Genomic DNA, 25,852 nt, shown 5'->3' on the forward strand with positions numbered 1-25,852 from the left:
GCTGCTGTTGCTGGAGGTGACTGTCTAAAGGAACCAGAAAACAACCTCCACCTCACTAGCAGTTTTTACTGGTGACATATCACCCATTTATTTTCATTCGTTCTAGTCAAAAACCGTTTGTGTGCAAGGATTTTTCTCTAGTGAAATTCAATAGCATTCTGTCAGCTGTGTTGGCTGGACCCGGAGATATTTTGCTTTTCTTGATTTCCTTCTCTTACCACACACACAAAAATTAAATAAAGACATACTGTAAGAATAAAAAACATGAACATGTGAGCAACTCTTCACAAAATCTGTTTGATCCCAAACACTTCCCACAAGATGATTCTTTAATCTTATGACGAAGAGCCTGGTGACTATGGAATGAAAATACAGAAAGTCACATGCGCTAAGGCGGTAAGGCAGTTTAGGACAGATGTGCTATTATGTTACGGGTCTATTTTAGGTGAGTGTGGTGTTAACGGCGCATCAGAGAACACAGTCTGTCCTCTAAACTCCACTGCCGCATTAAGCTGCTTCCAGAAACACAAGCTCCCGTGATCAATCGAAAGATCAATTTATCTGTCTTCCTGTGGATTTTGAATGCAACTTCAGAAAAAAACATGTGCCTTTGAAAATAAAGCTGCATTTATGTACAGAAGTTGGTCAATACAAAAACAAAGCAAAACAAACAAAACAAAACAAAACAAAACTCAAAGTCTTGGATTTTGAATGCATCTTCCAAAAAACAAAACAAAAAAACAAAACAAAACATGTGCCTTTGAAAATTAAATTGCATTTATGTACAGAAGTTGGTCAAAACAAAACAAAACAAAACAAAAATCGAAAGATAAATATGTCTGTCTTCCTGTGGATGATGAATGCAACTTCTAAAAAAAAAAAGGTGCCTAATAATAAAGTTGCAATTATGTACAGAAGTCAGTCAAAACAAAACACACACAAAAAAACAGAAATTGAAAGATCAATCTATCTGTCTTCCTGTGGATGTTGAATGGAACTTGAATGAAACATGCGCCTTTGAAAACGAAGTTGCATTTATATACAGAAGTTGGTCAAAACAAAAACACAAAACAAAACAAAACAAAACAAAAAATTGAAAGATCAATCTATCTGTCTTCCTGTGGATGGTGAATGCAACTTCTAAAAAAATCTGCCTAAAAATAAAGTTGCAATTATGTACAGAAGGCGATCAAAACAAAACAAAACAAAACAAAACAAAACAAAACAAAACAAAACAAAACAAAAAATTGAAAGATCAATCTATCTGTCTTCCTGTGGATGGTGAATGCAACTTCTAAAAAAATCTGCCTAAAAATAAAGTTGCAATTATGTACAGAAGGCGATCAAAACAAAACAAAACAAAACAAAACAAAACAAAACAAAACAAAACAAAAAACAAAACAAAACAAAAACAAAACAGAAAAACAAAATAAAACAAAAAACAAAACAATAGAGGGCCAAATTACTCCAAATTAAATGATTAAATGAAATATTTGAATAAATGATTAAATACATTATTAATATAATATATAAATATAAATTTAAAAACCATTCAATTAATTATTTAAAAAAAAATAATAAATGTACCTTTTATTTAATATTAGCAATTTGTTTGCGCTCATTTTCAGCTTTTTTTTTGGATTGCTTTTTCATTTAAGTACAAGCTCGTGTCATGTCATTTTTGGCTCCGATTCGGCTGTGATGATTATTTTCCGCGAATTGGTTCTTTCAGACAGTTTGTTTCGATGAGCCGTTAAGCTAGTTTGTTTACGTTATCATGCAATAATGTTACATATTCACATATATCACACACGCAATTCTTTGCAAACCTATTAATGATGTGAAACGCAGATGTTTTACATGTCTAAAAGTAAATAAATTAATGAAATAAACCTTTCATTTTGCCAATTTCATTCAAGCCATCTGCTTGGTTCAAGCATGGTCGTATCAACAGCTCATCAGTTCTTGTCCAAAGTGTTTCCTCGGTGAACCGAGACCTGTTGTAACCACTAACCGACTCTTGACTCGAGCATCAATGTACTGCTCTTAAATCACATTTGCTATGTTGCCTGGCAACTTTTTTTCTTTTTTAAACAAGATCATGATCTTCTGAATAATGTATAAATTCTAAATGTAACGCTAAATCAATACATAAAACAGACTCCAAACACCCTTCCTATAATTCCATTAGTCCAGGCTCATTTGAAGAAGTCCAGCACATCCAAAGTTGAGTGACTGCCCAGAGGCAGCGAGGCCTTGGCTACTAATCAATACTGATTGATGTTATCTGCTGTTATCGGCCTTTAAATTCAAATGTCAGTCCCACTCGGTGTGACACTGGGAGATTAGAACACTCTATTTGGCATCGGCCTCTTTGCTGTCTGATAGAGCGACGTCTGGTAGCCCTGCCTGGCGTGCTGTGCCAAGCGGTCTTCAAACTACGCCACCCAATTAGATTACAGCAAAATAGCAGCAGTTCTTTTCCCTCTAAGCACAGTCGAGGAGATGAAGAGCTATCTGTGTAAGCAGATATCCGACTTTAGCTGACTTAACACTGAGAGGTAGAGCCGGGGAGAGAAGTACATTAGTTACACGGTGCTGTAGTATGTCTTCACAGCCATGTTATTTGAGACAATAAAACAAACCCAACTGCAGCAAGTACATTCTGTGACTACACTTTGATAAATTAAGTTTCAGAGTTGTGTAATTTAAAGCACTTGCTGTGCTCATTATATTTGGATGTGCACTACCTGTAGACACCTCAAAAGGTCAGCGCACAGAGTTTGCAATCCGATGCAGACTGGCAGTTATCCTGGAAATGTTGATTGTGAAAGCATCAGAGTTCAGTGTCTGTTTGTAGCAAGCTTAGAGCACTTAGCTACTCTAATTGGAATGGTATTTCAACGGCTTGCATCAGTTAAACAAAACTGCTGGGAATACATTTCAATACACCACCTATGGGTCTAACATCAAAGACGGAGGTGTGCACAGGAGATGGAGTAAAACAAACCTCAGAATGGCACAAATATCAAAAGAAACACCCTCTGGCTATGCAGGCTTCATCACGTCTAAGTGGATACTGGTGTAAATCACGGTCTACGGACGAACCTTGATAGGACCTACCCTCATCGCAGAGGAGACCCTGCCTTCCGTAGGGGCAAAGACACGCCGCTTCGAGCTGTGTCTGGGGAACGCAGGTGGCACCGCGCGCACACGGGTTTCGCTCGCAGGCGATGAACTGGCACAGCTTACCGGAGTAGAGCGAAGGACACGCACAGAACCAGTTCTCCGCATCACTGCACACAAGAAGCCAAAATGAGGGGAAAAAAAACCAGAGATCATTAGTACACCAATGAAATGTACCCGTACTGCATCATTACCTTCGGTGGAGTTTGCGTAGAAAGCATAAATTGGGAAGGGGCATTGGGGGGGTTGAGAGTGTCAAAAAAGCAGAGGAGAATACAAATGAGAATACAGAGTGGAATGGATGGAAGTCGTACATCACCGGCATGAACTCGAAACCATCCTTGTCAGCCAGACCAACATCAACTGATCTTGCAGTGCAAGTGCAAGTAAAAGTGCTCTTTGTTAAAAAATATTTTACAAATACAGAAATGAACAGCACTTGATTTGGCATATGATTAAAATGATGTTCACTCGTAAATGAAGATGAAGTCGGTGGTCTAGGAAGGGTTTTTAAATTCATAAGGATTCTGCTGGCAAGTTCAGAGGGAAAAAAAAGTTTATAAAATAAATAAATAAACACAAATTAAAATGTTAAAATTGACAGAATTTAGCATTAATACCAATACATTTTGCTTTTTCTAAACAGTCAAAAAATAATGAGATCAATCACAAAAGATTTTACTAACAGATACGATGCAAACAAATTAGAGAGTAAATCCAGAGAGTATTTCTCATGCACGCACACAAGCACGCACACACACTCTCTCTCTCTCTCTCTCTCTCTCTCTCTCTCACACACACACACACACACACAGAATTATTAGGCAAGTTGATTTTCTGGCATATTTTACCAATTCCAAACCACATCAATCTTAAAAACTACTATTAATTTTGGATTTAATCATATATAAGTGATACATAATTGTTCTTGAAGGCTGGAAATGAAAAATGCCTTATATTCAGGTGTGCATAATTAATAGGCAGGTTTTCTTTTACAGGCAAAATGAGCCAAAAAAGAGATTTAACTCAGACTGAAAAGTCAAAAATTATTAAATACCCATGAGAAGAATGCAACACTAATGCAATACTAGAAATTGTAAAGTTAAGTCATGACCAATGGACAGCAAAATGCTCATTGGGTCAGCGGGGTCATACAAAAACAGGTGGAGAAGAAAAAACACATGTTAACTGCAAAAGAATTAAGTTTGAAAGCATCAGGAAGCCTTTAGTCTCCAGCGCCACCATTTTCCAGAACTGCAATCTACCTGGAGTCTCCAGAAGAAGAATCCTAAAAAAATGACTCCCAATTAAGAAGAATCACAAGCTGAAGTGTTGTAAAATTCAAGAAAAGTGTTTTTTTTTTTTTTTATAGGCTTTATAGACAGACAGATTGAGAGTGACTCTTGAAGAACCAGCACTACATCCTCTTGTACCACTGTTTGAAGAATTCATCTTCCAGAATCTGGCAGTAAGTTTTGGAAGATCGTTTTTATTCCATATCTGCAAGACAGATGTTTAAAGATAGGAGATGGACTAAAAATGAACTCCCACACCTTACTGTCAGATTGATGAATTCAGTTGTTATTGTTTTTTTTTTTTGTTTTTTTACAAAAGATTTCTATTTCAAATAAATGCTATTCTTTTGAACTTTCTATTAATTAAAGAATCCTGAAAAAAACTATATCATGGTTTCCACAAAAATATTAAGCAGCACACCTGTTTTCAACATTAATAATAATAAGAAATGTGTCTTGAGCAGCAAATCAGCATATTAGAATGATTTCTGAAGGATCGTGTGACACTGAAGACTGGAGTAATGATGCTCAAAATTCAGCTTTGCATCACAGGAATAAATTACTTTTTAAAACATTAAAATAGAAAACAGTAATATCAAATAGTAAAAATATTACTGTTTTACTGTATTTTTGATCAAATAAATGCAGCCTTGGTGAGCATAAAAGACTTACATCAAAATCATTAAAACATCTTACTGACCCCAAACTTCTGAAAAGTATTGTACATGAAAATGTACTGCTGCCTTTATATTTAAGTTTAACAAATGACTTATTCATATTTGTGGGTCCGTGGAATCAACATTTTTGAAAACCCCTTGTTTTTAATTTTCAACATTTAGAGAATTGCTCCTATTTTAAGATCACCTGTCCAATGGTGTCATAATGCTTTTAATAACAACATGTTTACTTTATCTTTTCTATTTGCTGGATATCTGTTTACCAATCTGTTTGATATGCAAGTGATTGTTGTCATGTTTATTGATTATCAACATGACAAGCAATAAAAAAACCCCAAAATGTTTACTTCATAAAGCACTTTCAGACAGATCTCAAGGCTCTTTACCCAGCAAAAACATCTAGACAAAGTACATCTAAACTAAAATACAGTACAAATTCATAAAACAGTACATACATAATACAGACATTATATTAAACTGGTAAAACTTTACAATAAAGTTCATTTGTTAACATTAGTTTATGTATTACTAACATGAGCAATACATTTGTTACTGTATTTGTTAATCTTCGTTAATGATAGTTAATAAAAATACAGCTGTTCATTATTTGTTCATCTTAGTTCACAGTGCATTAACTAATGTTAACAAATACAACTCTTGATTTTAATAATGTATGAGTAAATTAACAAAGATTAATAAATGCAGTTTATTATTAGTTCATGTTAACTAATGTAGTTAACTAATGTTAAAGGTCCCATTTTTCATGGTTTTTTGAAGCTTTGATTGTGTTTATAGTGTGCAATATAACACGTGTTCATGTTTCGCATGTAAAAAAACACAGTATTTTTCACATAATTTACTTATCTGTATACCGCTGTTTCCACTGTCATAAAAACGGGCTGATGACTTCATTGTTCTATGAAGTCCCTCCTGCAGAAATACGTAACGAGTTCTGATTGTGCCAGCGGTTCCTGTGTTGTGATTCGACAGCAGCTTAGCACTCCTTGCCCGGAAAGGTCACGCCTCTTACCATAACGTGTGCTGCACATAGTTTTACATGTGGATTATTGTGGTGTTGTGCCGAATGAACACAAAAGACAATAATTCCAGAGAGACTGAACTCTTTAATCTCCACAAGCAGCGACAGAAAATGTACAACGTTAGCACTCACTCAGAAGAGTACGAAAAACAGCCATATACATAAACATAGTCCCCTCTTGTGGCCATTATGTGCACTGCAGTCCAACATTAACTATTGCAGTAAGGATACCACAATTATAATTTTCGGGAACCGAGTTAAACATAAATTGTAACCATTGATCTCTAAGTACAGCATCCCTGGGAAGGCCAAACAAAGGTGATTGGACTGCGGGATGAAAATAACACCGTTTCGACGACATGGCGACAAACAGACTCTACAAACGAAACTCTTGCTCTTCTCCGTGGGAGCGCAACAAGACCACGCCCCCTTTTTTGTGTATTCCTGTGGGCGGAGGTTAGTCAAAAAACTGTTTTAGTGACGTCATTAAAGAAGGAAGTAGAGGGATGTAATCCAAACTGGCCAATCGATGTAGGCGACTTCTGTTAAATAAAATATCTCGCTTGGCATTGAACTTTGAGCTTTAAAATTTTACAGATTTTATTTATACTCTAACAACAACATTACACACTAACTACAGTTTGAAACATGGGATCATGAAGAACGGGACCTTTAACTAATGAACCTCACTGTAAAGTGTTAACATTATACTTGTTGGGATGTCCATTTTATAAATATTATGAGGCAGTGAAAAGACAAAAAAAAAAGAAAAAAGTGTCTAAGACCACTGAGATGAAGAAAAGTCAGAGCACATAAACAAAACCTTGAGTGCACCTTTAAAAAAAAGAAATAAATCACAGACTCATTTAAATAGAAGCATAACTGGGCCTATAGGCCATCTACAAAAGCAGACTCACATTCTGCTGATGTTGATCTAGCCTCACTGTAAGCGAATGATTAGAAATGCTCCAGCTAAAGGCTGACTGCCGAGGTGCAATTCCGCAAACGGAACTTTTATAATTCCAGGCTTTATCCCCAAGCGAGAGGTAGAGGGTGGGCCAGCATGATAAGCAATATTCAGACAAGAACTTCATAAGCTGCCGGAAGATGTAGACTGTTTTCAAAGGTATAATATCAGATACAGGAAGCATTGGAGGAGTTTCAAATCTATAAATTAATAATGTGTTTTGAGCTGCAGCACAACTGAAATGAAATATTTACATTCTGTCACTGGGATTTAGAACCAGTGCAAGTGACTGACACACACACACAGACAGACACACACACACACAACAATATAGAATATTCAAAAAACATGAGCATGAAAACATTTGAATGAGGAAAATATATGCAGAGAGAAATTGAATTAAAATAAAATCACTTATAAACGATACAAAAATAATTGCAGATAACACATTATCTGTACATTTATGTAGATAACACTGGATAGGACAACATGCAACATTCCCAATCTGTAAGAGACTAATCAAGTGACCTGGTTTGTATACACAAGCACTCTTTGCACCGTTCCCAGGGAAAGACGGCGGACGGTTTGTCACTGCCTTTCAGGACAGCAGGGGGTAATGCCGCGGCAGACTGCGAGATTATTGCCCCGCATTATGTAGAACATGCAAACACATCTGTTTCTGTGACTGATTGCCCTTCGGCAGGCCATGCGAGCTCAGACCGACGCAGGGAACAGTCAGGAGGAACACTCAGGTGTCGGCTGCATATGGCGAGCCCCGTACGTAGCCAACTGTGTATGATCACAGGAGATGTGTTTACCACTCTTCAAAGAGAGTCTTGACATTGCAGTGACATATTCTGTATTTTGATCATGACACTTTATCTTTAAAAAAAAGAAAGAAAGAAAAAAATCAAAATCAAAGTTGGAGATTTGAAGGCTTTTAGTCTATTAACTTTAAGACCATCTACTATAAATAAATAAATAAATATTCAGCAATTATACGCATTTACATATTTAAGTATCCATGAAATAAATATTATATTTTAGTCCATGTGTGCTTTGAGATCATCTACAGTATATGCACAAAGTCATAAAGCTCAAAAAGAAATTTGCAAGAATATAAAGAGGAGCTCCGCCATGAAGGAAAAATTGCTTCAGTTTCGTTTATTAACTGCTAGATCGGTAGTGTACCTTTAAATTATATATATATATATAATACATATATTATATTATATACTGATGGTAACAACATAGATAATACAACTATGTAAATATGTGACTACACCACTCAAAACTCTTGTTGTAATCTGTAGTCTGACCATATAGACCGTATTCAAATGAACTTGGCACATTTTTACAATGGTCATCTCCTGCAAATCCATGTTTGTTTCATCTGTCGTGCAACTTCTAGCAATGAGGCATGTGTTTCTGTTTGCATTTGTAGCAATTTGAAAGTCTGGTAGTGTGTGATCCTCAGTCGTTTATTGTATCATGACAAGTTTATATCTGTTGCCATTTACAAAGTCAGCAAGATGCTTAGTGTTTCAAATCTGTTAAGATTTTAAAAGTTGTGAGTGTATTCCAGCCTTAAGATGAACTCTATATTTTGCTGCGTTGAGCTTTCCTTCTACCCTGACAAGTCCTCCAGTCCCCCACAGCATGATGCTGCTCCACCACACTTTACTGATGGGATGGTAATGTGCAGGTGATGAGCAGTGCCTGGTTTCCTCCATACTTGATGCTCAGACCAGAGAATCTTATTTCTCCCAGTCTATGAGTCCTTTAGGTGTTTTTTTGCAAATTCCAAGTGGGTTTTCATGTGTCTTTACTGAGGAGAGGCTTGAGTCAGAGTTCACTCTTTCACCGTGAAGTTTCTTCCATCTTCATATATGATCATGAAGCTCAACCAGAGTGACCATCATCTTCTTGGTCAACACTCTAACTAAGGCCCTTCTCCATTGAGTGCTCAGTTTGGCAAGCTCTAGGAAGAGTCCTGGTTGTTCCAATCTTCTTCCACTAAGGATTATGAAGGCTACATGCTTCTGTGAACCTTCAATGTAGCAGAATTTTTTGCAGTCTTTCCCAGATCTGTCTTGACACAATCATGTCTCTGAGCTCTACAGGCAGGTCTTTTGACCTCATGGCTTGGTTTCTGCACTGAAACACATTTTCAGCTGTTAGACCTGTTATTGAGAAGTGTGTGCCTTTCCAAATCATACCCATTCAATTGAATTTTCCACAGGTTAACTCCACTCGAAGTGTAGTAACATCTACAAGCAAAATTGGAATGCTCCTGATCTAAATTTGTCCCAGAAAAGGGTATGAATTTATAAATGAATGTAACTATTTGAGTTTTTTTTTTTTTTTAATTGATTTGCAAAGCTATCACAAATCTGTTTTTGACCTCTCATTATGGTGTATGGAGTGTAAAGTAGTATAACATAAGGTAGCAACATAAAATGTGAAAAAAATGAAGGAGTTTGAATACTTTTGCAAGCCACTGTATATCTTTATACAAACCTGATTCCAAAAAAGTTGGGACACTGTACAAATTGTGAATAAAAAGAAATGCAATAATTTACAAACTCATAAACTTATATTTTATTCACAATAGAATATAGATAACGTATCAAATGTTGAAAGCGAGACATTTTGAAATGTCATGCCAAATATTGGCTCAGTTTGGATTTCATGAGAGCTACACATTTCAAAAAAGTTGGGACAGGTAGCAATAAGAGGCCGGAAAAATTAAATGTACATATAAGGAACAGCTGGAGGACCAATTTGCAACTTATTAGGTTAATTGGCATCATGATTGGGTATAAAAAGAGCCTCTCAGAGTGGCAGTGTCTCTCAGAAGTCAAGATGGGCAGAGGATCACCAATTCCCCCAATGCTGCGGCGAAAAATAGTGGAGCAATATCAGAAAGGAGTTTCTTAGAGAAAAATTGCAAAGAGTTTGAAGTTATCATCATCTACAGTGCATAATATCATCCAAAGATTCAGAGAATCTGGAACAATTTCTGTGCGTAAGGGTCAAGGCTGGAAAACCAAACTGGATGCCCATGATCTTCAGGCCCTTAGATGGCACTGCATCACATACAGGAATGCTACTGTAATGGAAATCACAACATGGGCTCAGGAATACTTCCAGAAAACATTGTCGGTGAACACAATCCACCGTGCCATTCGCTATTGCCGGCTAAAACTCTATAGGTCAAAAAAGAAGCCATATCTAAACATGATCCAGAAGAGTAGGCGTTTTCTCTGGGCCAAGGCTTATTTAAAATGGACTGTGGCAAAGTGGAAAACTGTTCTTTTTGGAAAACTGGTACGCCATGTCATCTGGACTAAAGAGGACAAGGACAACCCAAGTTGTTATCAGCACTCAGTTCAGAAGCCTGCATCTCTGATGGTATGGGGTTGCATGAGTGCGTGTGGCATGGGCAGCTTACACATCTGGAAAGGCACCATCAATGCTGAAAGGTTTATCCAAGTTCTAGAACAACATATGCTCCCAGACAGCGTCTCTTTCAGGGAAGATATGTATTTTCCAACATGACAATGCCAGACCACATACTGCATCAATTAAAACATCATGGCTGCGTAGAAGAAGGATCCGGGTACTGAAATGGCCAGCCTGCAGTCCAGATCTTTCACCCATAGAAAACATTTGGCCCATCATAAAGAGGAAGATGCGACAAAGAAGACCTAAGACAGTTGAGCAACTAGAAGCCTGTATTAGACAAGAATGGGACAACATTCCTATTCCTAAACTTGAGCAACTTGTCTCCTCAGTCCCCAGACGTTTGCAGACTGTTATAAAAAGAAGAGGGGATGCCACACAGTGGTAAACATGGCCTTGTCCCAACTTTGAGATGTGTTGATGCCATGAAATTTAAAATCAACTTATTTTCCCTTAAAATGATACATTTTCTCAGTTTAAACATTTGATATGTCATCTATGTTGTATTCTGAATAAAATATTGAAATTTGAAACTTCCACATCATTGCATTCTGTTTTTATTCACAATTTGTACAGTGTCCCAACTTTTTTGGAATCGGGTTTGTATATACGTGTGTGTGTGTGTATATATATTAGGGCTGTCAATTGATTAAAAATATGACCTATATGCTAAGGAAATAAATTCAAAAGTGCTTCAGGAAGAAGATTTAATGATGTGTGCCGTAACACCAAGGTAATTGTGATTGCTAACTGACGTCCAGTGATTTACATGTTAAGTCAATGCAAAGACATGAATAGACATCCTGCAGCGCGATTCGGGCGTTTGACGCGTGTAACGTGTGATTCGCGCGATTCGCGCAAAACACATAAAGGAGCGGGAGAGCCCCTCTCATGACGCGGATTCGTGTCTGTTGTGAATTGAATTTCACGAGTGAATGAAGCGAGTAAACTCAAAATGTCCAAGCGTCCAACTATGCGTACTCCAGTCTTCAGTGTCACATGATCCTTCAGAAATCATTCTAATATGCTGATTTGGTTCTCAAGAAACATTGTTACCTTATTATCAATCTTGAAAACAAAGATTTTTGTGGAAACTGTCTTTTTTTCAGGGTTCTTGGATGAATAGAAAGTTCAAAAATATTTTGTAATATTAAAAATATCTTTACTGTCACGGTTGATTAATTTTAATCCTTCCTTGCCAAATAAAAGTATTAATTTCTACAAAAAACAAAACAAACACATGCGCACACAAACATATATACAGCTTATACTCTAATACAGTATGCAGAATATCCAGATAATCTACTAAATCTGTAAAAAAAAGTGAGTTTTTATTTAAAAATTAAAAAAGCAAGATGTTAATTAGACACCACTCACTGCATTGCAACCTTATGAGATATTCTGACAAAAATTTGACCCTGGTATCATACTCGCTTCATCTCTGAGAAAGACACCATTGCTAATACAGTTCACAGAGAGGTCATCCTGCATTTAATTATATAAAGATGCTTATTTAAATGAACTTGGTGACCAACGGGTATTATGTAAGACAGAAGAGACTAAGAGACTGAAGAGACCAAGAACATTTGTCTGTGTTTAGGCAGAATGGAGGTGAGAGGTCAAGGCTACAAAGCAAAAGAAAGCAGAAAACCACTGAAAATGTGATGTTCTGAAAACGCGGCGACAGACATCTCCACTAAACCGAGTCAAAAGCCTTCCAGACGCACACTTTCCCAGCAGATATAATGAGCTGCCATCACTACTGACCATTTCGGCTGCAAGGAAAGTGAGCTTCTGGAAGCAAACGTGTATGAATAATTTAACAAGGTAAGTGTTCTCCATGTCTGTTTAAATAAGGGCACATCCAGAGAATAAGCCAAGCAGACAAAAAGAATCTCTGACTTCCGGGTTGCTTTCAGTGTAAACATAGCAACCACACAGATCGTAGATATCATATAAATATCTTATAGGTATCAATAAAACAGATAAATTAGTTCTTTACTTCGTTCTGTTTAAAAAAAGTCATCTAACAGTATTACTAAAGCAACGCAAACCCAGATATTTTAACAGTACTGACCAAAGACAGCATTTTAAATTCAAAGATCTGTAAACATGACATGAGGCCACGGCTCACCGGAGACCCAAAATGGAGAGGCTGGTCCTCCAAACGTGCTGGATTGCCTGTTTAGTGGGCCAAGCACTCGATTATACACTTGGGCGGGCGTGACACACTCAGTAAAAGAGTTTAGTGCTCAGCTCGACAGCGAGGTGAATGATGTCGCTTTACTGGAATGAAATGAACGGCTGATGTACAGCTGTTCGCTCCTGCCCTCCGCATGCTCTAGCCGTTACCCGGTGGAGGTGGGCAGAATCTGTCTCAAAGTCAAAGGATTACAACCGTTAAAGCCATGAATCACTGTCAGAGCTCAACACTAGGAAGGAGACTTAAAACAGGAAGCCAGGTACTTTGAATGCCCACATCATGCCCAAATCCACAGTCATATACGTTTTTGGAAAATTTAAGTGGATGAGAGAGAAAATGGATGAGGACATCTGAGTTGAAATACCGTTTTAGGAGATGACAACAGAGAGAAAAATGACTCTGAGCAGAAGCAAAAGGCAAGGAAAGAGGGAATATATTTGAAAACCATCTGTTGAGAAAACTAGCCTGCTAACATCAGCTGCTGGCTTGGAGAAAACGCCCATTCTGTGTCAACATGCTCCCTCAGCTCGTCTCAGCTAACTGGGATTGCCATTAGGACATCTTCCAGGGCTATTATCTGCCTCACATGAGTGCAGCTAGTTTTACCCTTTTAAAGTAAATGTGGACTGTTCTTTCATTCTCGATGCAGAGGCTAAGTACTCTGCATGTGACGTCACAAAAGAAAATAAGTCTGCCTTTCAGACTAAAAATGAATGATTACATACAAGATATATAACCAGCATATCAAAAGAATCCTGTGGGATCAAAGAGAATACTCTGCTGATTTGTTTACAGGAAACCTGGAAAATAAGATAAAAGAAAGGACAGTCATCACCATAGAAAAAGACCATTCAAACACAAACCAAATGTCGAGATTGGACTGCTCAATGGCTCAGCACATAAAGGTCAGTGATGGGGCTAATGCCCCACGTTGGTTCTTGGTCATTTTCACAGAGCACTTTAGTGGAACAGACTTTTCCAAGATGAGTTTAGAATGAGAAATAGGGACACCACTATGTACAAGCCTCCATGTTTAAACTGGAACACCTATATAAAACAATAATAGTAATAATAATAAAATGACATTTAAAAATAAATGAAATAATGTTTTCATTTAATAATAAGAATAACTACAATTATTATAATTATTACAACATTCAATAATAATAATATTATTAATTGTTTCTTATTTTTAATGAATAGTAGTAGTAATAACATAGCTTTTTAATGCCATGTCGGCATCTGAGGCTATCTTCATGACAAAAATGGAGTTAAATTCTAAATTCTAATTTTAGAATTTAAACAAAAATTCTACAAGTCCTTGAAGGGTTTGTTCACCCAAAAATTAAAATGATTTACTCACCCTCAAGCCATCGGTGTATATGACTTTCTTCTTCCAGACGAACACAGTCGGAGTTATATTAAATAATGTCCTAGCTCTTCCAAGCTTTATAATGGCAGTGAATAGAGGATGAGATTTTGAAGCCCAAAAAAGTGCATCCATACATCATAAAAGATTTCCACACAGCTCCGTGTGGATAACTAGCCTTTGACAGACGGCTGTACGCACCGATTTACTGTGAAAGAGTGAAATCTGACCCGACGTGTGACGGATTGACGAACGCGGAAGCACAGAGGTGAGAGCAAAACAAAACACCGGTCACGAATTAGAAGTCTTAAAGCTACAATATGTACTATTTTTTTTCCGCTAGAGGTCGCTAGAAGCCTATTCAAAACAAAGGCGTAGTTTGATGACGCCAAGTTTTAGAGTTTTAGATGTGGTCTCCATCTCAACGGACAGTGCAAAAGAATGATTAATCATATTAATTGATTACTGTTTAGTCAAATGATGTGAAAACTATTACCACTTGTTCAACAAATATATACACTTGTGTACATTAAAACACAATAATTGGGCATACATAGCAAACGCGAGTTCAACGATTTGCACGAGTAGATTACATACAAAGTCAATGCAAAGACGCGATCAGACTATGGATCAGACGCGTCCTCGTGCGGGTCTAGAGACACGATGCCCTGCGTTTGCCGTGTATGCCCCATAATACTAATCGTGTTGATCATTATAATAGCATACGTTTTCTGTAAAGATACGAATCAAAACAGCTCACCTGTCGAGTAATTGATCCTCGCTCTTTCTCTCCTCTTGTCCCAAACTCTTCTTAGGTCGATTGGTTGGCCCGTACGCTTATGTTTACGGGAGCTGTCCTTGTCGACAGAACCAGCGGCAGATGGTAAACAGTAATTATGTTCCATAAATAAGTAACACAATCCACCATAAAACATGCAAGAAGTAAATAAGGAACTGCTTGAAGCAAGCTAGTGGTTTGCTGGACGCTAGACACTACTTCCGCATTTGTCCACGACACTGTTCATGTGGTTTCTACGTCAGTAAAGGCGGTAACAAAGGGTAACTGACGTCATTGACAGGCGGCTGCACTGCCCCGTGTCACTGTTTAGAATGGGAATTTTCTCATGATTTACAAGTAGTTGAAAACATTAGAGATATTGTTAGTAATCAGCTGGACAAAATATATAACACTAGCCAAGTGGTTTTTGGATATTTTACTGCGAATATCTTACAAATTGTACCTTTAAGAGAAGACCTTTTTTAGAGAATTTTTAAAGAGAAATGTTGGACAATTTCGATATAAGAGAAGAGGAGCTTGTGTTTGTTGCCCAGCCCTATTTGTTTGAACAGTGAGAGGAGTAAAAGCTTACACTACTCCTACATTGCATCAGGGGTTACTCTTTTGGCGTAAGTCGATGTGCGTACGGCCGTCTGCAGGAAGCTAGTTATTTTAATTTTTAACGTTTTAAATATGGATATTTATCTTACACAAATGCATCACTTCACTTCAGAAGGCCTTTATTAATCTCATGGAGCTGTGTGGATATCTTATATGATGGATGGAGGCACTTTTTTGGGCTTGAAAATCTCATCCTCTATTCACTGCCATTATAAAGCTTGGAAGAGCTAGGACATTATTCAATATAACTCAGATCATATTCGTCTGAAAGAAGAAATTCATACACACCTAGGATGGTTTGAGGGTGAGCAAATCATGGGGTAATTTTCATTTTTGGGTGAACTAATCCTTTAAAGGACTTGTTTAGTGAGATTTTACCAGAAAATGCTGTCTACTTGCATTAAAAGTGGGACATTAGAATGAGTAAATAACTCATTTGATTTGAAAGACCTCAAAATAAAAAAGTTAATTAAATATTTTATGTTAATTGCTATCAAAGTGTATGAGTTAGCTGACTCAGTACTTCAAGTTAGGAGCAATTATCATGCATGAGTACTACAAACTCAAAACTTGATAGTTCTGCTTACTTAAAATTGGGAACATCATAACTCAAAAAATTTTATGTAACTGATTACCTCAACTTTTTTGAGTTAGCCCAACTTATTCGGGTCACAGTGTATGGTAGGCACAGATAGCGAATTTTTAGCATCTGACTTTGATTCCATCCATTCTGAGAATATCAAACATGGTTGATATTTTGAGACGAATTTAGAACACATATTGTTTTTATTCATCATGCATCTACTAGCATCGAAGCACACGTTTCTCAGTGAGTTTGTCGTGTTTACAATGACTTGAATCTGAAAGTATGAGATCCTCAGTCATTTCATGTAGAATGCCCAGTTTTTTCTCTAATACCTAGTATGATACCTAGTGTTTTAAAATCTCTTCCAGTTTTAAAAGTTGTGTATGTATTCCAGCCTTTATTCGCTATTCCAAACAAAAGTCCTCCATGGATTCTGTATAGCAATATTCTTTTCTGCTTAAACAGTATATAATGAATAAATCAGGTTCTTACACAACAAGAGTAAATGACACCATCTCTCTTCATTTCGAAGTGTTTAGGTTTAAGTTCCGAGCTCTGTAAGTCCTTCAAGACAACCACTCCACGGCTGTCAGACAGAGTCCCTGAGCGCGAGCTGAGTGCCTGTGCTCAAGCTAATGTGGTCAAGCACGTGATCAGCTGAGCAAAAGGCATTTTCAAGACTGACATTTACATGGATTTGTAATAAATATCTCATCTGATGAACTTAAAAAAAACTCTTTAGTGGTCATGAGTTGACAAATTAATCTTTTGTCATGTGGTCAGGTACAAAAATACGCTAAATTAGGCCACAATAAATTTTATTACGGTAATACTTTAAAAACTTTTTTCAATACTTTTTTTTTAGTACAAATACACTATGATATTAAATATGCACTTTAAATGCACAAAAAATATGTTTGAAATATTCAACTCTTGTTTTTTTAATGTTGATTACAGCATGTTACAGTATTTAAACAGAACGAAAACTGATGCTACGTTACTATACACCTTTACTATACAGAAATCGCTTTTGAATGCATGCTTGCTTTTCACTTTAGTATTTGCAATCATATATACCCTGTGTATAGGCCTATACTTTGAGGGCATCAGGGAGTCGCCATCAATATGTGGGGTATTGAAATCAGTTTTGAATGTGCACTTGCTTTTCACTTTTCGAATTGGTGATCACACATACTCTGTGTATAGGGACCAGCCAAGCGACAGCATTGGCCGCACATTTTCCAAGATAAGATATTTGTCAATATTTGATCTGTTGCGCACCAAATCCTCCATCATCGTCTTGTCAGTCATCTCTCCTTACTCTCGTCACGTGATAAGTGAAATCTGCCTCCTGCTGCGGCTCGGCAGCTTGTTCTGTATAGAACAGAGCAGACGCTTTCAGTTTATAACTGTAGCATCCGTTGCCTGACTGAACGAAATGGTTTTTATTTGTATAAAAAAGCAAAACGTGGTGGTGGTGGGCTAGTAATGTAATCGCTGCACTGATGTACACCGTGTAACATCGGTAACACCGACTACCGCAGCAAGCCTAGGGTCAGCCTTAAGATTTACCACCTACATTGACAGTTGCTGATTTGAAATGCATTGAGAATCGTTTTTAAATCAGACCATGACTCACTGAATCTAACAGAATCGTGCCAACGATTCCCACCCATTTCTATGTTTTAAACATGCTTTTAACATAGAAAGGTAAACATAAAACTCAAATAATGTGTAATTAAAACTACTGGTTGTAGGCAACACAAAAACGATGCCTGTGGTTTAACAAAAAGCACATTCATACATCACTCCCGTCCCTGCAATCAGGCCTCTGATTACCGCTATTTAAAACTCAAGTGTGCATCTTCACAGCATCCGCATATCATTGACAATATTTACAAACTCTGTGCCCTGGCAAAAGCAGTACATTTAGTAGAAAATTGCATGTATGCCAAATATTGAAAGCTTAAGAGATGCTTGTGAAAGAATTCTGATTGTATGAGTTTGACATCTGCGCGTACAGTGAGGAACTCCTCAGGTCACGTTGTCTATCACTCACCAGTCCTTTATTGAGACACATCCAATTACAGTCATTTTAATCTGAATATTGTTTCAACAGACATATTGAAAACACTATTTGTAGAATGCAGCCATTGAAAGTTGAGATGGTTCTATCTCCAATAGAGTTTCAAAAGAGAAGGAAGTAAAATCATACCTGATACAGGTTCCTCCATTGCGGCAGGGATGATGCTGGCACACTGTGGTGTCACAGTTCTGAATATTTTGGCCTCTGATTGCTTCCCCCACCACATGCAGCTCTTTGGAGCCCATCTGCAATTCACGTATGCAGCCGATGAATCCAGAGACATTCCCACTGTTGTGGTGCAGCTCTGAGACGGATGGAACGCCACCGAGAAATGTGGGGCCGAAAACCACCTAAGTGTTGGGAGGAAGAAATGTGACATATGTTAAAAAATAATGAAGATTTTATCTAGTTAAAGATAATCATGTTAGATTAGCTTGTGCTTTCAAGTGCAAAGTAGTAAATAAAACAAAGATTACTGAAGTACGTTGTAAAAAATTCAATGTGTTATCCTATGAAATTTATTAGCAACTTCTGAGTGAAAATATTTCAAAGTAACCAAACAACACCAAATTTTTTTCAGTTCAATTTTTTTTTTTACTGTTTAAAAGTACTCAAAAATATTATTTTGAAAGAAGTCTCTTATGCTCACCAAGGATGAATTTACTTGATTAAAAATAAAACAGTGATAATGCGAAATGTTTACAATTTTTTATTTTAATTTTATTTTAATATATTATACAATATAAAGGAGAAGGGAAAAAACACTGCTTCATGAAGCTTCGAAGCTTTACGAAGCTTTTGTTTCGAATCAGTGGTTCGGAGCGCGTATCAAACAGCCACGTGAACCATTGAAATTTCGCAAAACACTTATGATGTAATGAAGCCTTGTTTACTGAAATCACATGACTTTGGCAGTTTGAGATCGTTTGGTACACGTTCCGAACCACTGATTCGAAGCAAAAGATTCGTAAAGCTTCGAAGCTTCATGAAGCAGTGTTTTGAAATCGCCCATCACTAGAAATTGTTGAATAAAGTAATTTTGATTTTTTGGGTCACAAAAAGTATTCTCGTCGCTTCATAACATTAAGGTTGAACCACTGTAGTCACATGAACTGTTTTAAAAATGTCTTTAGTAGCTTTCTGGGCATTTGAAAGTTTAAATTGACTTGCTCTCAATGCAGGCCTCAAGAGCCATCGGATTTTATCAAAAATATCTTAATTTATGTTCTGAATATGAACAAAGGTCTTACAGGTGTGGAACGACATGAGGGTGAATAATTAATGACAGAATTTTAATTTTTGTGTGAACTAACCCTTTACCAAGCATTTTTGTATATATTTAAATGTTTTCAAAGCACACAAGGCCTATATAGCTTTCAAACACTTCAAACTGTCTAGGTATTTACACTACACAAGACCTACAGTATATAACCATGAGGCATAAAACTAACCTTAAACTTTCAAAATGGGCTTTTTAAATACAACATTTAAAGTTTGTCATCTTCTTGCCCCTTTTTTACAGACATTTTGTCAAACAACAGCTCTGGAGCCTGGAGTCATTTTCTATGTTTATGCAGCTCTATAAATGGATTTGTGAGGCCATTATAGCCTGATTAGGTCTCTTATAGTCTGTTGAAAGTGTCTAATTATTGCACCACAGCTCTCTCATCAACCAATTATTTAACGTGAATGATCAAACTTCTTATTTTTCAAACAAATATCATTACACCAGCTCTCAAAAAGACTGAGGTATTTGCTTCACAACAATAATGGCATAATAACCTACCTGATTACACATAATCTATCTATCTATCTATCTATCTATCTATCTATCTATCTATCTATCTATCTATCTATCTATCTATCTATCTATCTATCTATCTATCTATCTATCTATCTATCTATCTATCTATCTATCTATCTATCTATCTATCTATCTATCTATCTATCTATCTATCTATCTATCTATCTATCTATCTATCTATCTATCTATCTATCTATCTATCTATCTATGTTTTATATAACAACTGTTTAACTTATAACATGAAAGTAAGGTTAATAATATAACTTAGAGAACAAAATGTTCAGTTTTACTCAAATTAGTGTAGCGTATGCACACGTATCAGGATAATCAATAAACTTTGGAATGTTCAGAATGCTTTTAGCATGCTGGACTGGGTTGTAAAACCCCCCCAGAGACTGACCAGATCCACATTCCAACACCCCACACACACAGGGACACACAAAAACACACACACAGACAGACACAGAAACACACAATCATACATTTTCAACTGTATTTGTAAACTACCACTATGCTGAAATATATATTTCATATATTTTTAGGGCCTATGCATGTTTCCTAGTGTTTAAATGAGTGTATTTGTGCTAGTGTGCATTTTAACGATATAATTTTGTCTGTAAACCATAACTTCTCTCCTATGCCTTTCTGACCTATCGAGTTTGGTCTCTCCGTAAAGCTCCGGACACGAGCTATTCACTGAGATATGTCACACCGCTGATAAATGCATTTTTCTATGTGTTTAATGATACTGTGAAGAACGCACTCCATTCGGAGATCTGATCTGAGAGTCATAAATCATGCAGATTAAGTCGTGAGGCCAAACAAAGGAAAAGCTTTCCCGCCAACTTTGCACCCATGTTATTGGCTACCCCACCTCAAGGAGGTGTGTCGGCTTATCTGTCATAAAAGCAAGGACGCACAATTTCTAGTGTGTTCTCTCCCGATTGTCTCACGAGCATCTCGTGCACGTTTTTCCCGGACCCCTCCGGTGACCACGCGCTGTCATCGCGCTCAGCTTCGGGATCGCCATCTTCCAGCGAAACTCACTCTCGTCCTCAGTTCAAACCTTCCCGCTGAACGGAGGAAGCCAACGAACTGCACCAGCGCTAACCTGAAATTCTACACACGCAACCAATGCAAGTATACTGCCGTTTCTCAATCTTAGATGATGAAACTGATTTCCGTGCTGGCTTAGGACTGGTTGTGAGTTTGCTACTTGCCTTCTCTCTCTTTCCTTCTCTACTTCTATTCTTGTACATAGGTGTGTATTTTCTTGTATATATATTTAGATGTATAACCTCTGTATTCGTAGTTTGCATATATTAAAACGTTATTCATGCTCGATTGTTCTGTTTGTTCTTTCAGCGGAAAACCCAAGTCACTTTAACGTTTTTCGATCGCTTTATGCTTTAGTTATTTTCATGGCCAGAGAATAACTCCGTTTATAATATTCTGTGAGGGACTTAGTTTGCTGGACAAACGAGCAGTTTCTCTAAATAATTATTAAACCAGAACTAATCATATATGTAATTGATTATAATTCGTTGTAATTGATTCACAATATATGTTTAATTCCCCATTGGGTCGATATATGAATCATAATTTATTCATAACCTTATGAATTATTATATTCATATTTCATCCATAAATTGATTAATAACCGCTACATTTCGTTACATATATTATTTGGTGGAGGATTCGCGAGCAACGTTTTAAACTTGGTTTTCGGTAAAAGAGCAATGTAGAATAATTTTGTATGATTTAACTTACATGCGCGCTTTATTCAGTGAGAAGACGCACGAGTCCTCTCTACGCACCGTTAACAAGCTGCTGTTTGTGTCTAAAAACACTGCAGGCCTAGCCTTGGTTGACCGTGAAATACACTGCAGTCTATTGATATTTCAAGCTCGTATCTGTGAAGGACGACAATCTTTGCAGTAAGTTACAGTTTTGAATATTAATTTCCGCTTGAATTAACGAATTGAATCGTATTCAACGCGTTTTGAAAGGAGTATAGTGGCGAATATTCCCACTAAATCTCTTTTAAAGGCCTTTATATTTACCCGCTATTAAATCTGAATTTCTTGTGTCGTCCAAAAATTCACAATAGCCGGTTTGCTCCTGGGTTACGTCGTTTGGACTAGCTACCCAAAACCACGTGATCCCCGTTACAGATCTAATCGGAAAAGCAGTCCGTCTGGTTTATCGATTGATGTGTAATAATTTGGAGCTCGTATCAGCATTCTGATCCAATGTTGATTAGTAACAGCGGCGAAGCAATCCCGCAAAAGTTACATATTCGCGTGCATTAAAGTTTGCACCAAAGGGACTGATTCCCAGAGTTGTGTACCCGTGAGTAAAACGGTACACATATATTTATGAAAGAATCCGCTGAGGTTCTATAGTTGTAATCGTGACCGTGCAGTTAAAACAGCGTAAGGGTCAGAAACCCACAAGCGCGCTCGTTTTTGTATCACGAATTAAGGAAGAGGGGATGCAGTAACTCTGACCAGACGCCAGAGGGCAGTCTACTCAGGTGTGGCACCCCTCCCTACTTATTGGTTGTGTGGACTCATTGACGCCACCGCGTGGACGTTATGAGTCAAAGCCGCTCCATGCTTTGAACTGAAATTATCTCCAAATTATCTTTTGCTTCTCTATACTGCGGGGAGTTGTAAAAGTAATTTGCTTTTGGTGGCTATGCTTTCCAATCGTTGTTGGAATGTGGTTTACTGATTTAAATTTAATTTAAACACGTTTAAATCTTTAATTTAGATTAAGTTTCCCTTCCAACAAGGGAATTCACTTTCTGAGAGTGCGCCCCCTGGTGGATACTGCCAGATAAGTCAATTCTCTTTTCCTTGTATCCTTTCCCTGTGTTCACCGGTCTACTCTTATTTTATGTTATTTTATTTTATTTTATTTTACTTTGTTTTATTTCATCCATTCCCTTTTTGTCTTTTCTCTCTCTCAAGTTATTTCTTTAGTTTTACTTTGGAAATTCATTCCCTTTTTTTTTTTTTTTTTACTTAATGTTTTATTTTATTCACTCTTAGTTCTGGGTCCTGTGTGTTATTGGCTGGCAATAATATTCACGCACACCCAAGCCTCCCTTATTTCATACACTTATTTTGAATTTAATTAAATAACATTTAATTCAATTTTAAAATTAAGTAGTGGCAATCAGTTGGCATTTTGCTATCAACAAGCAATTCTCTTTAGGAAAAATCTGCAAATAGGGAAGGCTTTCTCTTTTCTTTCTCCCATTCTGTTATTCTATGCACTCATTTAAATTTAATTGAACAGAGTTTAATTCAAATTTGAATCAAGTGCATCTGATTTGTTTTTGTTTTATGTTATTTTTACTTTTGTTCTGCTTCTAGCTAGTTCCTTTTATACCCCTACTCTTTTATCCTACACACTTAATTTAGTTAAATTCTATTTAAACAAGATTTAAATTGAGTTTAAATTTACAATTAAGTCGTGTTTACCTGACTGTTTGTGCACTTGCAGATAAGGCCCTTTAGCGCCCTGGGGTGAGCTGACGGTTGCTCCAGTGAGTTCCAGTGAGTGGAGCTACCTGGCCTGGCGCTTCTTACACTAACCGTGTGTGAATCGTGGACATTCTGACCCCGTATCACGGGCAACACGCAAGGACATCAGCGAGTTGTGTATCAGGTACAGGGAGGCAACGAGACCCGGGGTGACAACAAGCGGCAATTTTGTTTAATTTCCCTGCTCAGGCTTCTGCACGACAGAACCGCCCGTTTGGAGTAACTGCCCGTAAAGGGGACAGACTCTGAGTTCAGGGAAAACTCAATCTTGACTGGTCACTCGGGCCGTTGGCGCAAATACCTTACCGAAGTGCGCAATTGTACTGGTGTTCCCTGTTTGAGAGGTTGCACCGTGGTACAAAGGGGACAGGTGGCCACGGACACCGCAGTAGAGTGTTTGAACGTCGAGGAAAGGTTGCCTGCCATTGAGTTCTTATCTGAGCACCCACAATTCACCCAGGCCTAAATTAGTGACATACAGTCATTTCACCTAATTGAAAGCCACAGAATATTACATATTCTTCAATTACTCAGGTGCGGGCCAACCCTTATGCTCTCGATCCATACCATCCCTCTAGGTTTTATGACGCAACAGTGCACTCGCCGGACACCGTCATAAACCCAGCTGGAATAGGAAGTTTAAGTTTCACTTCTCCCCTCTAGCCCTTCTGTTTTAGTTTATTGCGATTCTATTTTTATTCCTTTCTATTTGTTTACTGCTATATTTCTCATTTAATTGCATCCACCCTGTTCTGTTTTGCTTCTCTACTGTGTTTGTTTCTTTCAGTTCATGTAAAAGCAGAGCCTGTGAGAGCCATCACGGAAAACTGAGTAATAGATAGACGAACGAGCAGCGAGAGTCATCAAAGGACTCTTAGGGCTACCGCCTGTCAAAATCTTTATTCAAATCCGGCACTCACCCACACAAATTGACCCGCGTGGTCCTTTTGGCTATCGACAATTAAGTGTCTAGCCTACATTCCACTAACTGTCTGCACCAGTTAACTGGAACCAAACCAAAGAATTATATAATCATGCATTATTATAAGTCGTTAGCCCTGCGCGTGCTTGCATTGGTTCTGTTTGTGCTGTCTTTCTCTCGCCAACAGCAAGCTAACGTGTTCAGAGCAGCCAGCCCCAGCACCCATGGGGACGGACTCAAGACCGGGTTGGGCTCCCTGACCAGCACGATCCTGCCCAACGACGCTGTGGATCCCCAGCACCTAAGCAACGAGCAGCTGGACGACAACCTGAATCGACTAATGGCCCACGATCCAATGCCGAGCTACAAAGAGTGGGCGAGAGTCATCCGAGCCATCGCCCACAACCTCAAGCTCCAGGCGGAGGACGCCCGGAGGAATCAGGCCCAGATTCATCGTCACCACGATCAGCGACTTGTCGAGACCCAGAACCAGCGTTGGACAGCGGACGAATCCAAACCCGAGCTGCAGGAGGAGCTGCAAAGACTTCAAAAAGCCCTTGCAGAGCTCCACCTGGAGGTGGAGCGTAGAAAACTGACTGGAAAACTCCAACACAGCGAAGCTCCCCTAGCCAAAGCAGAGACTACGCTGAAAGACAGACACACTTTAGCCCTGACCTGTGAAAATCATCTCAAACAGGCCCAGAAAGGAGTTATGGCTCCGAAACAACAAAGAGACTATGTGAATGAACTTGACACTGGTTACAGAGTACTGAAAAGTGGCATGGGAGGGGAAACACACATCACCGAGTTTCCCCTAACCAGTCAAGAAGCCCTAATTCCAAATGGGGTTAAAAGTCCACTGCCCAAAACGTCCAATGGCCAGAACCTTCGCCAGCAGCTGTCACATCCAACTGCCAGCACCTGCGACAGGTTCTGATCCAAAAGCTTTCTGACCCTGCATCAGATCAAGGGCTCCCTGCTGCCATGGACCTAAAACGGGGCAGACTGAATAACCCATACACTTTCTACAGCCGAATGCAAAGAGGGTACTACGGAGCACGTAACCAGCCAGCAACGGAGGAAGATTTCATCTTCAACCCTCTGCTTCTCCGAGAGCTGCACCCTGCGGTGAGTGATCATCTGGCAGCCTTGGCCTGCTCAAGCAGCATGTCTATTCAGCAGCCGCGAGACTTGGTCGACGAAGCTCAAGCCAAGCAGAGAACTGCGTCTAAAAAGACTGTAGAAATTCCAACCAGTTACCCAGACTCCGATCACTGTCCAGAAACCTGTCCTTACCTTT

At 38.1% G+C, this 25,852-nt stretch overlaps 1 protein-coding gene across 1 annotated transcript in view; it reads right to left on the reverse strand.

The window, feature by feature from the left end:
- eys (eyes shut homolog) overlaps window positions 1–25,852 on the reverse strand; it is a 300,156-nt gene that overhangs the window by 17,360 nt on the left and 256,944 nt on the right. Inside the window, exons 38-39 of the mRNA XM_067386962.1 lie at window positions 18,402–18,622; window positions 3,124–3,296 (exon numbers count right to left, since the gene is read on the reverse strand). Coding sequence (XP_067243063.1) covers window positions 3,124–3,296; window positions 18,402–18,622 — 394 coding nt within the window. The remainder of the gene's footprint in view (window positions 1–3,123; window positions 3,297–18,401; window positions 18,623–25,852) is intronic.

This window comes from Chanodichthys erythropterus, chromosome 5, assembly GCF_024489055.1.
Source record: "Chanodichthys erythropterus isolate Z2021 chromosome 5, ASM2448905v1, whole genome shotgun sequence".
Lineage (NCBI taxonomy): Eukaryota > Metazoa > Chordata > Actinopteri > Cypriniformes > Xenocyprididae > Chanodichthys > Chanodichthys erythropterus.